Source organism: Lepidochelys kempii, chromosome 5 (genome assembly GCF_965140265.1).
Source record: "Lepidochelys kempii isolate rLepKem1 chromosome 5, rLepKem1.hap2, whole genome shotgun sequence".
In the NCBI taxonomy this organism is placed as follows: domain Eukaryota; kingdom Metazoa; phylum Chordata; order Testudines; family Cheloniidae; genus Lepidochelys; species Lepidochelys kempii.
Genome location: NC_133260.1, coordinates 5,609,752 through 5,624,707, shown reverse-complemented (window position 1 = coordinate 5,624,707; position 14,956 = coordinate 5,609,752). Strand labels below are relative to the sequence as shown.

At 46.4% G+C, this 14,956-nt stretch overlaps 1 protein-coding gene across 2 annotated transcripts in view; it reads right to left on the bottom strand.

Moving 5' to 3' along the window:
• NOL6 (nucleolar protein 6) overlaps nt 1-204 on the bottom strand; it is a 74,087-nt gene extending 73,883 nt beyond the window's left edge. For both annotated transcript variants that reach the window (XM_073343403.1, XM_073343407.1), the window contains exon 1: nt 123-204. In XM_073343403.1, coding sequence (XP_073199504.1) covers nt 123-170 — 48 coding nt within the window. In that variant the 5' untranslated portion in view covers nt 171-204. The remainder of the gene's footprint in view (nt 1-122) is intronic.
• Nucleotides 205-14,956: the final 14,752 nt, after the last annotated feature.

Here is a 14,956-nt window from a genome sequence, read left to right as displayed (position 1 = left end):
CCCAGCGACAATGGGGGGAGGCCGCCAGGCCCGGGGGGGAGGGGGTGACGACGAGCCCCCAAGGCGGGCTGGGAAGATGGGGGGAGGGGGCATAGAACCCCGGTCCCCGCCCCCGGCCCTACCCGCTCGCCCCCGCCGCCGCCCGCGGCCGCTCTCGGCTCCAGCTTCATCTCCGGCGCCTGCCCTCACGTAGACAGCCCGCCGAGCCCCACGTGGAACACAGCCGCCCCTGCTGCCGCCGGCACCCGCCCCCTTGGCCGCTCCCGATTGGCTCAACGGGCGACTCCTCTCCTCTGATTGGCTAATTTGGCCCCCCCGGCGCTGCGTTGGCCTCTTAGCCCCGCCCACGGGTGCCGGCAGCAATCAGCACGCTTGCCTGAGAGAAGACAGGAGGCTTCTCCCCCGCTCCTCCCCCGATTTACGGCAATTTCGCGACTCTGGGGGAGTTTTTCAGCCGCCAGCGGTGCTGGGCCTCAGGGCGCTTTACGACAGCGGGGGGGCCTGGCTGGGTAGGGGCTTGGGCCCAGGCGAGCCCCACTTAGGGGCGGGGTGGATGCTCGTGGGCTGCTCTGGGTCCCCTTCCAGCCCCCTGTGGCCGCCCTCCCAGGGCTCACCCCAGATCCCTGTAGCCCCTTCTGCCACCCCCGGGCAGGCCCCTCGCCCGGCTGGGAGCTGGGCCGCCCTGAGACAAAACCGGGCCTGGGGTTGGGTGGGGAAGCCCTAGCGAAGAGCACCTGCCCCTGTCGGCGCCACCGGGCCAGGTTACGCCAGGGGGCTGAGGTTAGGCCAAGGAGCGTGGGGGCAGGGCGGTCTGCTCTTCGAAATGGTGCCCCTCCACCCCCCACGCAGCATGACCAGGCATTTGCCAAGGGAACGAGGTCTCTTCGCTCCCAGAAGTACCAGAGCGTCAGCGTTCTGGGAATGCGTGAGCTGCCACCCTATACCTCCGCCTCGCCTCCTGCCAGTGCCCACGCGGTAGGGCCAGGGAGTTGCCGCCCATCCCACTGGGCTGGAAGCTGCCCTGCTGGAAATGCCAGCGGCTCTGCTCGAATCCTTTATCTGATCCCTCAGTGCCCGCGAGAAGAACCACGGTCCCGGGCACCGCTAGCGGTGTTGCCAACACTCATGATTTGATCATTCACCTCATGATATTTGAGGTTTTCCTTGATGCCCTTGCCCCTAGAGGCAAGTGATTACATGGGACGCTCAGCTTTCTTTTAAGAAAAGCAAGCAAGCCAGTTCCTAGCCTTCCCAGTTGCACAAAAAAGCCTGAAAATGTGAACCAAGGGCACCCTAATAAAAGAACCTAATGATTTTTAAACCAATATTATGATTTTTGGGAGCCCAACATGATTTGTTAATGCTTTGGAGTTGGGAATCCTGCATCTAGCCCCACAAACCTGTTTGCTTCATGCTAAAATTTAGTTGTTTTTTGGGACCAGAAAGAGTATGTCTATACTGCAAAAGAACGCTCACGGCAGCAAGTGTCAGAGCCCTGGTCAACTGATTTGGTCTCATGGAGCTCACACTACAGGGTTGAAAATAGCAATGCAGATGTTCCGCTCGGGTTCTGAGACCCACCTGCCCCGCCAAGTTTTCAGAGCCCAAGTAGGAACATCTACACTGCTACTTTTAGCCCCATAACACAAGCCAGTTGAACTTGGCTCTGAAAATTGCTGCTGTGGGGTTTTTTGCTGTGTAGACATATCCGGAGAGCTACTTGCCACCTGGAATTTCCCACAGGGTCCCCTAATTTGATCCACATGAGATCCCAGAAACCACATTTATGAGACACATGGGCCTCAATCATTTTCATCAGATTTTCAAGAGAAAAGAATGTTTACTACATGGGCTAACAAATGTATTGGACTCAGATTTTCAATCCAATATTATGTGATATGGGAGGTATTTGTATCCAGAGGTTAGCTAAGGTTTGGGTTTGGTGCTAAACAAAGGCATCAGGTTGGGTTCATAGTGGATGGTGCCAAATTCTCACCAGAAAGTCTTATGAGATCTTGGCCATATATAGGACTCTTGCAAGATCAGCTACAATTTGCAAGATTTTCACCATTCTGGGCAATATCTAAACTGGGGCAGGCAAGCAGCATGGCTGCCCTGGGTGCCAACTTCCAGGGGGCACTGAACTGCTGTTGCCACTGGGCTTTTTTATTTATTTTTTTCCCTCTGCTGATTGGCCAGTTGTGTGTGGTGGGTGGTTGTTGGTTTGCCTTGGCCACTGTGAGAGGGGTGTCGAAAACATTTACCACCCTGGCTAGGGCGACGCCTGAGTCCAGAGTGCTGATGAATAGGAGCCAGGACTGGGAATCAGGAAACCTGGCTCTAGGCCCATCTCTACTATTAACTGCTGCGTAAGCTTGGCCAAGTCACTTCGCTGTTTTCAGTCCCACCGATTGTTTATTTCGATTATAACCTTTTGGGGGGCAGGACTGCCGTGTGTACAGAGCACTGGACAGGAATCTGGGTTCTATTCCCGGCTCTGCCACTTGCCTGCTGGGTGACCTGGGGCAAGTCACTTCAGCTTTCTGTGCCTCCTTTTCCCCATCTGTAAAATAATGAGACTGACCTCCTTTGTAAAGTGCTTTGAGACCTACTGATGAAAAGCATTAGGTGAGAGCAAGGCATTATTATTACTAGGTGTTTGTACAATCCCTAACACAATAGGGCCTCAACCCAGGCTCTAGGCACTAATAGTAAATAATACCATAAGAACAGCCATATTGCGTCAGGCCAATGGTCTGTCTAGCCCTGTATCCTGACTTCTGACAATGACTAGTGCCAGATGCTTCAGAGTGAAGGGAAATGAATAGAACAGGACAATTTCAAGGGATCCATCCCCTGTCATCCAGTCCCAGCTTCTGGCAATTGGAGGTTTAGGGACACCTAGAGCATGGGGTTGCATCCCTGCCTATTGTGTCTAAGAGCCATTGATGAACCTATCCTCTATGAACTCATCTAGTTCTTTTTTGAACCCAATTATACGTTGGGCCTTCATAACATCCCCTGGCAACTAATTCCACAGGTTGACTGTAGAATTAGGTTGTTAATAACATCAGCATTGGCCAGGTATTTTGAGGTGATAAAAATTCCATACAGGCTAATCAGATATGATTTTTTTCAGACAGCCTCCTCTCTGTATAGTGAACCAAACCAGGTCCTTAGAACTAAACACCAGCCAAGCTCCAGGGAGTTTATAATCCAGGTCTTCAAACCAGATCCAAATTTTGGAGCATGAGTCCTTCTATATTGCACTTACATTTTGCTAAAATCAAATTGTGGAAATATTAGAGGAAGTGTTTCCAATCAGAAAAATATTCAGGTCTATTCACAACCTATGATAAGGCACCATGAGACAAGAACCTAGTTTCCCACATACAATATTATTATTTATTTGTATTACAGTAATACCTACAGGCCCCAAATGAGATTGTGCTAAGTCACGCCTGTCCAATGTATGGCCCACAGGCCAGACTTAGCCTGATTGATATATCTATGTGGCCTGCATGACACATTCAGACTTTTTTTTAAAGTAAGTTTCTAGTTCTCATTCCTGCAGAGGGAACCTGCTAACTATTAAACAAGTACAAAATGAGACTGCAGACACACTGAAACAGGTTTTCAGGGTGGAGCTTGGGCCTAACCTGTTTATCATTTTTATCAATGACCTGGAAGAAAATATAAAATAGTCACCGAGAAAGTTTGAAGATGACAGAAAAGTTGGGGTGGGGGGTAAATAATGAAGAGGGCAGGTCACAGATACAGAGCGATCTGGATCACTTGGTAAGCTGGGCACAAAGCAAACAGTGTGTGTTTTAATGCAGCTAAATGTAAATGTGTCCATTACAGGATGGGGGAACTCGCTCCTGGGAAGCAATGACTGCACAAGATGAAATTGTATTAGCAGAGCTCTGTTAGAAAAATTACCAGGTCAGGGGTTTGGCTCATTGTCAGAATCAGAGCCAGCCTCCAGGCCTCATCGATCCACAGTCCTTCTGAGGGATGTCACGGAGAATCTCAGTCTTTAGTCCTTGTCTTTGTAAAGAGCATTGAAAATGCAAAGCAATGTAAACTGAGCACTAGAGTTGGAAGTTTATCACTGATTTTCCCTAAAGATCCCTGTTCACTCGCATTCCCTACTGCAGCCACGTAGTGCTGCCTTTTAAGGATAGGGAAACCCTGGTCACAGAGCCTTCTGAGTTTTGGAGGGACATCAGCTCAGTGTATGGCAGTGGGAAGCTACTGACAACACCCTGGTCTACAATCTAGCTCAGCAGGGACTTCAGGTCAATGGCAGGTCTGCAGTAATTCACAACTTAACACAGGGAAACATGCTTCAGTGATTGGGAAGAATGCCTCTGTTTGCTCCGTGCCAGTGTTTATACTCGGTAGGTGCACTGACGTTTACAAAGAAGCTAATATTACAGCTCTGACTCAGCATATTTTGACCTGCGTTTTTTTTTTACCACTCCTTGATGCTAGTCTCAGGTAAGTCAGTTTCCGACTCTATTTTCTCTAACCTTAAAAAGAGATCGTGGTCGTTTTAAATCTCATGCCAAGTGCTCTTTGCTTCGTAGCCAGATCATTTGTGCAGTATTGCTGTGCGCTGTTTAAAAGCTGCTGTGTTTCACCCTATTCTAGCCTTGGGCAGTGTCACGGCTCTGTGCCTCAGTTTACCCATCTATAAAATGGAGATAATCATGCCTACCTTGCATGTGGTGCAAGCATTAATCATGACCACCTGACACAGTGCTGGATACCACATACCCCTGTCTATACTGATTGCAAAGTTGTGGTCAGCAGTGTGTTAGTTAACACAGCTCCTTAAGTCCATGTTCTAACTTGATGTAATGTTCTAGTGAGGACAAGGCCTTGGAGTTATCCTTGTTCTCCTCTTTCAACCTCATCAAAGAGGCACTAGTGGAAAAGGAGGAGCTGGATTCAAAGAGCCAAGAGATATGCTGTGTCTATGCTGGCACTTTTGTCACTCAAACTTTTGTCACTCAGGGGTGTGAAAAAACACACCATTGTAAGGTGCGCTGTGTAGACATAGCCTTAGATTCCCTGCTTCCAGGAGCAGAGGTAAAGGATTTGAAAGGCTGGCATTTGCTCCTATATATCCTTTGTCTTTTACCGTTCTTTAGATGGCGCCATAGCACTGACTATATGGAATGTTTGGCCGGATGGCAGAAGTGGGCGATGAATGATCATATTCATGTATATTATAATAATACTTATTATTTATGTTTGTGATAGGGTGTGAACCCCACACAGAGGCAGATTATGGTTCTGTGGGGCCCCACCCCACCCCTGCAGCCCTTCCCCTCCCTGGCACTCCTGCTGGGGAAATGGGGTCAGGGCACAGGGGCTTGCCCCGCTCCACTCCCTGCTCCTGCTGGAGTGTGGGGTCAGGGAGTGGAGCGGGGCAAGCCCCTGTGCCCTGACCTCACTCCCTAGCAGGAGTGCCAGGCAAGCGGGTCAGGGTGCAGGGGCGCCCCAATTGGCCAGGACCCCTGTGCATTGGCCCCATTGGCCTAGTGGCTAATCTGCCACTGACCCCACACAGGCCCTGAAGGTGTTCATGTGGGCCTGAGAGGCCAATTATGGTACCTGGCTGTACCTGGAGGGAGAGCCAGGTTTAACTAATCATGAAGCCCAGCAGGGTAGGAGTGGGCTGGTTAGTATAAAGCCAGGAAGCTGAGGTAGAAGAGAACTTGAGGGGCTAGGCCTAGGGTGGCTGCTGGCTGTGTAGGCTGAGAGCTGGGGCTTGGAACTCTGGGTTGGCTGAACAGAGCTGGAAATACAGACTGAGAGGGAAAGGCTGGTAGTTGGAAAATGAAGCAGAAAAAGCAAGTGATGAAGAATGACTTCGGACTAGGAAAATGGTGGCGGGGGAGAATAGAAAGCTCTGTACCTGAAGAAGAGGGAGCAGACCGATAGGGGTAGAAGAAAAATGACTGACATCTTATATTTATCTAATCATTAGCTGAAGATATGAGATGTGAAAACAGCAGAATAGATTAGGTTAAGTATCCGCTCTATTAAGAGCTCAAAGAATGCAGGGTGGAGATTTATTAGTAGAATGTGCGCATAAGGGACAGGCTGAGAAACATTGTAAACCTACAATTTTTGGGAAAATAAAAGTAATTTGCCAGCTACCTAAATTTATGATTGAAGCCAGAGGGACAAGGTATGGGGTTCCCCAGACTGTGGATGAAATGAAAAGTGGTATAGTGAGGACCAAGTGCTATTTGAGTGATTAATGAGCAGGATCTGGGAAGAATACAAAAACCATCCATAGCCACCTTACTAACATTTAAAGGTGCAATGCTACCTGATAGGGCTAACAGAGAGGTGGCTGTCTGTATGGGGAAAATGAGATGTGCTAAATAGGGAGGGGAATGCTTGTTTGTGCCCTCTGTGGAAGGAACAAAACTAAAATGCAGCCATCGTGGAGATAAGGCACAGTGCAGCATATCAACTGTGTGTGACAGTGGAATGAGCTAGAGAGAGAAAATTAAAACTACCCACAAAATATCCTATGCAGAAGCTACCAAAAGATATTCACAGCAGAATGGGGAGATGGGGGAGCATACCAGTGAGGGAAAAGAGCTATGGGTACAATGACATGCAGATCAACAGTCCCCGAGTGAGGTGTCAATAGAGGAGGTTTTAGAACAAAGTGATAAATTAAACAGCAGTAAGTCACCAGGACCAGATGGGATTCACCCAGGAGTTCTGAAGGAACTCAAATATGAAATTACAGAACTACTAACTGTGGTATGTAACCTACCGTTTAAATTGGACTTTGTACCACATGACTGGAGGACAGCTAATGTGACACCAATTTTAAAAATAGGCTCCAGAGGTGATCCTGGCAATTACAGGCCAGCAAGCCTGACTTCAGTACCCGGCAAATTGGTTGAAACTATAGTAAAGAACAGAATTATCAGACACAAAAATGAACACGATTTATTAGGCAAGCATCAACATGGCTTTTGTAAAGGGAAATCATGCCTCACCAATCTATTAGAATGCTTTGAGGGGGTTAACAAGCATGTGGATAAGGGTGATCCGGTGGATATAGTGCACTTGGACTTTCAGGTAGCATTTGACAAGGTCCCTCGTAAGCAAAGTAAGCAGCAATGGAATAAGAGGAAAGGTCCTTTCATGGATCAGTAACTGATTAAAAGATAGGAAACAAGGGGTTGGAATAAATGGTCAGTTTTCACAGTGGCGAAAGATAAATAGCTGGGCCCCCCAGGGGTCTGTACTGGGACCAGTGTGGTTCAACATATTCATAAATGATGTGGAAAAAGGGGTAAGTACTGAGGTAGCAAAGCTTGCAGATGATAAAAAATTACTCAAGATAGTTAACTCCAAAGCTAACTGCAAAGAATTTCAAAGGGATCTGACAAGACTGGGTGACGAAATGGCACATGAAATACAATGTTAATAAATGCAAAGTAATGCATGTTGGAAAACATAATCCCAACTATACATACAAAATGATGGGGTCTAACTTTGCTGTTACCATTCAGGAAATAGATCTTGGAGCCATTATGGATAATTCTCAGAAAACATCTACTCAATGTGCAGCAGCAGTCCAAAAAGATAACAACGTTAGGAACTGTGAGGAAAGGGATAGATAATAAGACAGAAAATATCATAAGCCCAGTCAGTATATAAATCCATGGTACCATAAACCCACACCGTGACTACTGTGTGCAGTTTGGGTCACCCCATCTCAAAAAAGATCTATGTTAGAATTGGAAAAGGTCAAGAGAAGGGCAAAATAAATGATGAAGGGTATGGGACAGCCTTCATATGAGGACAAATTAAAAAGACAGGGACTTTTCAGCTTGGAAAAAAGACGACTAAGGAGGGATATGATAGAGGTCTATAAAATCATGACTCGTGTAGAGAAAGTCAATAAGGAAGTGTTATATACTCCTTCTCATAACACAAGAACCAGGGGTCACCCAATAAAATTAATAGGCAGCAGGTTTAAAACAAACATAAGGAAGTACTTCTTCACACAACACACAGCCAACGTGGACCTTGTTGCCCTGGGATGTGAAGGCCAAAAGTATAACTAGGTCAAAAAAGAAAGAGATAAATTCATCGAGGATAGGTCCATCGATGGCTATTGGCCAAGATGGGCAGCCATGCAAAACCATGCTCTGAAGTGTCTCTGGCCACTGTTTGCCAGAAGCTGGGAGTGCGTGACAGGGGATGGATCACCTGATGAGTGCTGTTCTGTTCATTCCCTCTGAAGCGTCTGGGATTGGCCACTGTCGGAAGACAAGATACTGGCTAGATGGATCATTGGTCTGACCCAGTATAACTGTTCTTATGCGTGAAAAGCAAGGTCTGAAAGAAATTTAAAATCTTTAGTCATGGGAAATCAAACTAAGAGTCTAGCTGGACAGTTGTATCTCTAGTTGTGGATTTGGAATTATACAATAAAACAAAGAGCAAGACCATCAAATATGAAAACCAAGATTTATGAGTTTATACATGGCAAATGGACTCAGCATTGCCAAATCTATACTGACAACTCTAGAGATGACATCACAGGCAGAGTGGGAAGGGAACAGCCCTTTGTATCCCTGAATCTGGAATTAAGAGATCTATTAGACTATCCAATTTTGTGGTCACTGTGATGGCCAAACTGATGGGCCCACTGATGGCACTAACCTGAATAAGGGATGTATGACCAACCGTGACTGGTATCCTGACTCTTTATCAATTAGAAAGAAAGCCTCAAAAAGCAGGAATGACTTCATCAATGAAATATTGTTCTCAGCTATGGAGCTTATACAATTAGATATACACATAGTAATAGTGTGGATGCTGACAAGCCAGGATACTGGGCACTGAAATGGCAGATAAAGCAGTGAAAAATGTGTTAAAAAATGAGGACGTTGATATAAAGATCACTCTGAGTAAAGAGGACTTCAAAAGTTTGGTTAAGAGAGAACTTAAGAAGGAATGACAAAAACTGTGGACCAAAGAGAAAAAAGGATGAAGGTTGTATGAAATATGTCCTAAACTTGAGGGTAATGGCACACTTAATAGCTATGATAGAAGTGAAGTAACTGTATTTAGAGTGCTAACAGGTCACTCTGACCTGAATGGGAATTTATATTTACTGAACAAGTACAAAGACAGGTTGTGTGACACATCTGAAGGCCATGAAAGAGTTGAGCATCTGCTGTGGTAATGCAGGGAGAGTTACACAGAAAGACTCTTTATGAAGTACTGAGATGCCTCAAGGTGAAAGCATATAGTCCGAAGGACTGGTGAGAGAGTACCAGGAAAGTGAGGTAGCATAAAAAAAACCATTGCTTTGGTTTTGTAAGGCTACAGGACTGGGTGAGAGGATGTAGATTTTTTGCTCATGCGAAAACTGCGGTAAGTGAGGGTCAGAACCTCACATGCTGAGGCTGCTGCACCACAAAATGACAAGAAAACATAAGAACGGCCGCACTGGATCAGACCAAAGGTCCATCTAGCCCAGTATCTTGTCTTCCTGCCAAGCCCAGGTGCTCCAGAGGGAATGAACAGAACAGGTAAACATCAAGTGATCTATCCTGTTGCCCATTCCCAGCTTCTGGCAAACAGAGGTCAGGGACACTTCAGAGCATGGCATTGAATCCCTGTCCATCCTGGCTAATAGCCATTGATAGACCTCTCCTCCATAAATTTTATCTAGTTCTTTTTTGAATGCTGTTATAGTCTTGGCCTTCACAACATCCTCTGGCAATGAGTTCCATGGGTTGACTGTGTGTTGTGTGAAAAAATACTTCCTTTTGTTTGTTTTAAACCTGCTGCCTGTTAATTTCATTGGGTGATCCCTAGTTCTTGTGTTATGAGAAGCAATAAATAACACTTCCTTATTTACTGTCTCCACACCAGTCATGATTTGATAGGCCTCTATCATATCCCCCTTAGTCGTCTCATTTTCAAGCTGAATAGTCCCAGTCTTATTAATCTCTCCTCATGACTAGTAGAGATTGCTGAAAAACTACCTCTGATTTGTGGGTATACTCAACTAGGGCCTGATCCTGCAACCCTTACACATGCAAGTAATCCTTACTCACCCAGATAACCCCATTGAGTCCTCCAGGTCTACTGCTGTGAGTACAGGTTGCAGGATCATCACATGATTCTAAAGGAACGTATCCCCTATCCCCTCAGTAGAAACAGTTGCTAGGGTGGAGGGATACTTCACACTGTACAGTTGTTGTTGTTCTTCTTCTTCTTCTTGGCTTTGTATCCCTTTCTCTGGGTGCTACGCTGAACCTAACTAAGGTTCTCCATCTCCTCTCCATCAGGCACTGTCTTCCCTGGGAAGATAGCCAGGTTTAAACTTGGTTCCAAATTGCACCCCCCACCCCGAATTTCCGGTGGAGTTTTGTCTCACCTCTGCTATGCCAGGGACTTTGGTTGATCTGGTTGTGATGCTGGCAGACAGGTGCCGGCTCATGCCAAGGCCCTTAGGCCCCAACTGAATGCTGATGACTGCATAGCTGAAACCAGTCCGGCTCACCTGTGTGTTAGTATTATTAAAAGAGGTATTAGATTTATAAAAATGTGTTTTGTGTTTAGACTCTCTGAAATGCTTGCAAGGTGCTGCATGGAGTAACCTCACTTAGAATATCTGTATCTCACATTATAAGGGAGGATTTAAGTGTTTGTTCTGTGATTGTACAAGTGTGTTTTCTGAAATTGGAAACCCCTCTCCCCAGTCAGGAGAGAAGCATTACCAAGTTTCCCATGCTAGTTTACCACAGAAGGCGTTAAGTCCTGCCCACAAGGTGGCTCATTGAAACCAAATGAGCCATTGTGGAACATCGGAGGACAAAAGACATTGCTGATGGCTCCTCCCACAAACACGAAGAGGAGATGTGCATGGAGACTTGCCCATCAGTTTGAACTCTGGGGGAAGGGAATAAAAATCCCTGACAGGAATGATCTGCATCTTTATGCCATTTGGACTCTGAGGGGCAAGGATTATTAAGCAAAAGCTCCCCAGGGTTGGCCTGGGTTAGCCCTAAAGGACACACAGCTTGCATATTACAGAAGCTTCTATTGCCTTTTATAATCTAAGACTAACTCATTTGTGTGTATGTTTACCTGCTTTAACATTGTAAATAACTCTCTCATTTCTTTTTTAGTTAATAAATCTTTAGTTAATTTATTATAGGATTGGCTACAAGAGTTGTCTTCTGTGTAGGATCTAAAGTGCAATTGACCTGGGGTAAGTAACTGCTCCTTTTGGGACTGGGAGTATCCTGAATATTGTTGTGATTTTTGGTGTTGGGGACCATCTGTCAAAGGCAAGTTTACCTGGGTGACAAGATAGATCGGAGAGCCCAAGGGGACAGTCTGTGACTCCATGTTAAGGCTATTGTAGTGCCTGAGGAGTTCACACTTGATACTTGGGTGGTGAAATCTAAGTTCAGAACTCACAACTAGTTTGTGGGGGTGCACTGCGCTTCTTGGCAGTTCTGCCCTGATGTTGGTACTCACATTCCTGAGCCCCTCCAGACAGCTTGAAACTGGTCACGTAAAACAAGATTCATTGGACAACATTTTCCTACACCATAGACACAGGTATAAAGATGTAATGGGCCAAGTCTCTTCTCATTGACAAGGGGTTAAACAGAGCTATCCTAACCCTTTCAGAAGGGTCTGTGAAAACCGGTTATTGCAGCTCCCCTCTCCTAATGTAACCAAGTCCTGCCCACCACTACCACATGGCTACGCACAGTAGTTTTAAGGAGGGTTAACAAGGCGATTTCTTTGCAGTCACACACCTTGCATGCAGGGCCAGATTCTGATACCCTGATTCTCACTAAGCAGCAGTGAGACTTTAATGGGACAATTTGTTGAGTAAAGCCCTACCCAGCGTGAGTAAGGGTATCCAAATCTGACCGACAGTCGACACATTTGCTATTCAAAGTGGGAGAATTCTGAGTCTCCCCCAGCCTCAGGCTGCAACTGCCTGCTCCTTTCAGCCCTAGTGCTTGGTTCACCCTAATTCATATGGTCAGGGCTAGCTTTTCAAGGTAGAATGAGACTGTGCACCCTGTCTCTAGGAGGCGCTGCACACATAGTTGCAGACCAGGGGGCAGGAGAAGCCACCTTTGCCCCCTTGGCAGTCTGGACTGGTTAGAGGACCAAAATGGCTCCCGATGTAATTTGGACTGCTCTAGGTTATGACTGGCCTGCCTATGGGCAAGTCTGCAACCTGGAGCTGCCTGGACAGAACTGGTATAATGTGCTTAGCCAGATGGCCTTCCAAAGGGTTAAGAAATCAGGGGCATAAAAGTAAAGGGAACGTAACGAAAAGGACGAGCTTGTTGCAATCTGCCAAGTGAAAAGGAGTGCCAATGCCCACCTAGCACATTTGATTGCTCATAGATTACATGCTGCCCTGCATTAATAAATTATTTGCATTAATAATAATAATAATAATTAATAATAATAATCCAAGTCGGGGTAGGCAACCTTTGGCACACGGGCCAAAGGCGGCAAGCGAGCTGATTTTCAGGGGCACTTGCGCTGCCCGGGTCCTGGCCACCCATCTGGGGGGCTCTGCATTTTAATTTAATTTTACATGAAGCTTCTTAAACATTTTAAACCCCTTATTTACTTTACATACAACAATAGTTTAGTTATATATCATAGACTTATAGAAAGAGACCTTCTAAACATTTTAAAATGTATGACTGGCACACGAAACCTTAAATTAGAGTGAATAAATGAAGACTCAGCACACCACTTCTGAAAGGCTGCCGACCCCTGATCCCAGTTCTTTTATAGCGCTCTTCGTCAGCGGATCTCAAAGCACTTTACAAAGGAGGTCGGTGCCATTATCTCCATTTTAGTGTAGCATTTACAGACCTCAACCCAGATTAGGGTTTTATTGCACGAGGCACTGTGTAAATGTAGAGTGAGAGACAGCCTCTGCCCCACAGAGCTTAAAGTCCAACATGACAGTGGAAACAGAGATGGGAAGTGATCCACCCAAGGTCTCACTGCAGGTCAGTGGCACTCCAGATCTCCTGAGTCCGAGGCCATGATGCCTCTTTGCAGCTCTGCTGTGCCTTGCAGTTGAGATCTAATAGCAATTTACAACTTATTTAACTGACTTCACAAATCTCCTTCATGAGTCAGTATCCTCACTTAACAGGTGGGGAAACTGAGGCACAGAGAGGCGAAGAGTCTAGCCCCAAAGTCAGTGGCAGAGCCAGGCGTCCTGACTCCCATTTTCATTCTAACCACTAACCCCCACCCCCTCCAATATGTCTCATTTTTCCTGAACTTTGATTTTCTTCTATCCTTTGCTCACTTGTTTGTGCTGTTTTTGAAAGCATCCCTTATTTCATCACCCGTTTAAATGCTGCCAAGCGCGGACAAGATTTTGTTCTATTTCTCTTGACTAAGGAATTGGGAGGTTTGATGAAGGGAAGGAGACTTTTTGGCAGCCTCTAGCTGGATTTTCCCCCCTTTGATCTTTTTTGCTTTCTTTCAGTTTCTCACTTGGTTGGCTGATGCTGTTTGACTAGAAATTCCCGCTGTCACCATGCTGCACCAGAGCCATTTTTCCCCTTTCATTCAGGTTCTCAGCCACGCAGCATGCTGGGATCTGTAGCCTCCTATTAAAGAGGTCTGCAAAGGGGAAGAGAAGAGGTTTGTCTCTCCCCCTTCCCCGCCCCCAATATTTTATGAGTATGATGTAGAAAAAAGGCCTAGCAGTTATTTGTGTGACTTTTACAGGTGGGCAAGCCCCCTTCTTTTCCCTTGGCAGATCACCTCTAACTGGGAGAGTGGCTGCTGCTCCATTTAATGGAAATTAGGGGCAGCTCTTGGACTTTTGGCAAATTGTCCATAAGCCCCTGGCTCTGTTGGGTGACATTAGGAATTCACCTGCTCTGCTCTCTACAGTGGTGAGGACCTGGTTCCCAACCAGCAGATATACAAACCAGGTAAATAAAGGTGAAGTAAATCGAATAGGATGTGATTCCCTATATCACCTTTCATATCAAGACCAGATACTAGCAGTGGGGTAAGTTCAGAGTAATGGGGAAAAATCCTCAGGCTTCAGTGGAGTTACTCCAGATTTCCACCAGTGTAACTGAGATCAGAATTTGGCCCCAGGCATCCCAAAGCTCTTTACAAACAAGGAGTTAGATAGCAGCAGTGCAGCAAATGAAGCCAGCATTTGGTAATCTCTTGCCTGCAGCCTTGGACCTGTGAACCTGTTTTGTTCAGAAGGGGGATGTCAGCCAGAGCACCAATGATTTCAGCAGAAAACACCAGAGCCACTTTTCAAGGGGGAATGGTGAACTCAGTGACATCTTGTCTTTTCTGTAGTTTTGGCTCACTGTGAGCTTTATAAAAACCTTTGCATACCCCAGCTTTTCCTCTTCTGCGCTTAAAAGCTGTGGTTATAATTCTCACCCTGTACTTCCTATGCTGTGAAAGGCAGGATGGAGTAGCTGCTGGCATCCCAGCCCTGAGCAGCTGCCAGTCTGGTCCATTAATACCACTCGCTCTTACGATTAAGACAGAAGAAGCCCAAGATGGAAACGGCTGCTCTGTTGCCCCCGACAGTACGTCAGCATCAACCATCACATGCAAAGCACCATCCCCCCTTGCCAAGTCCCACGTGTGAAAATGCACGCACGCTTGCACACAGCCCTTGTGCCCACTCGTGTCAGTTTCATTTTCTGTGCTTGGCTTGCAAACACTGGTCATGGAAATACTTCTGTTGCTCATGGATGGTGAGAGGTGTGTTGCCTTAGGCCATCCTTTTAAAACAATCAGACTCCACAGGCTGGCTACATACTAAGGTCCCATGGCATGAAGATGCCAACACCTTCCCCCTTCCAATTTCGGGGCCAAAATCACGCATCGTCCATTGATT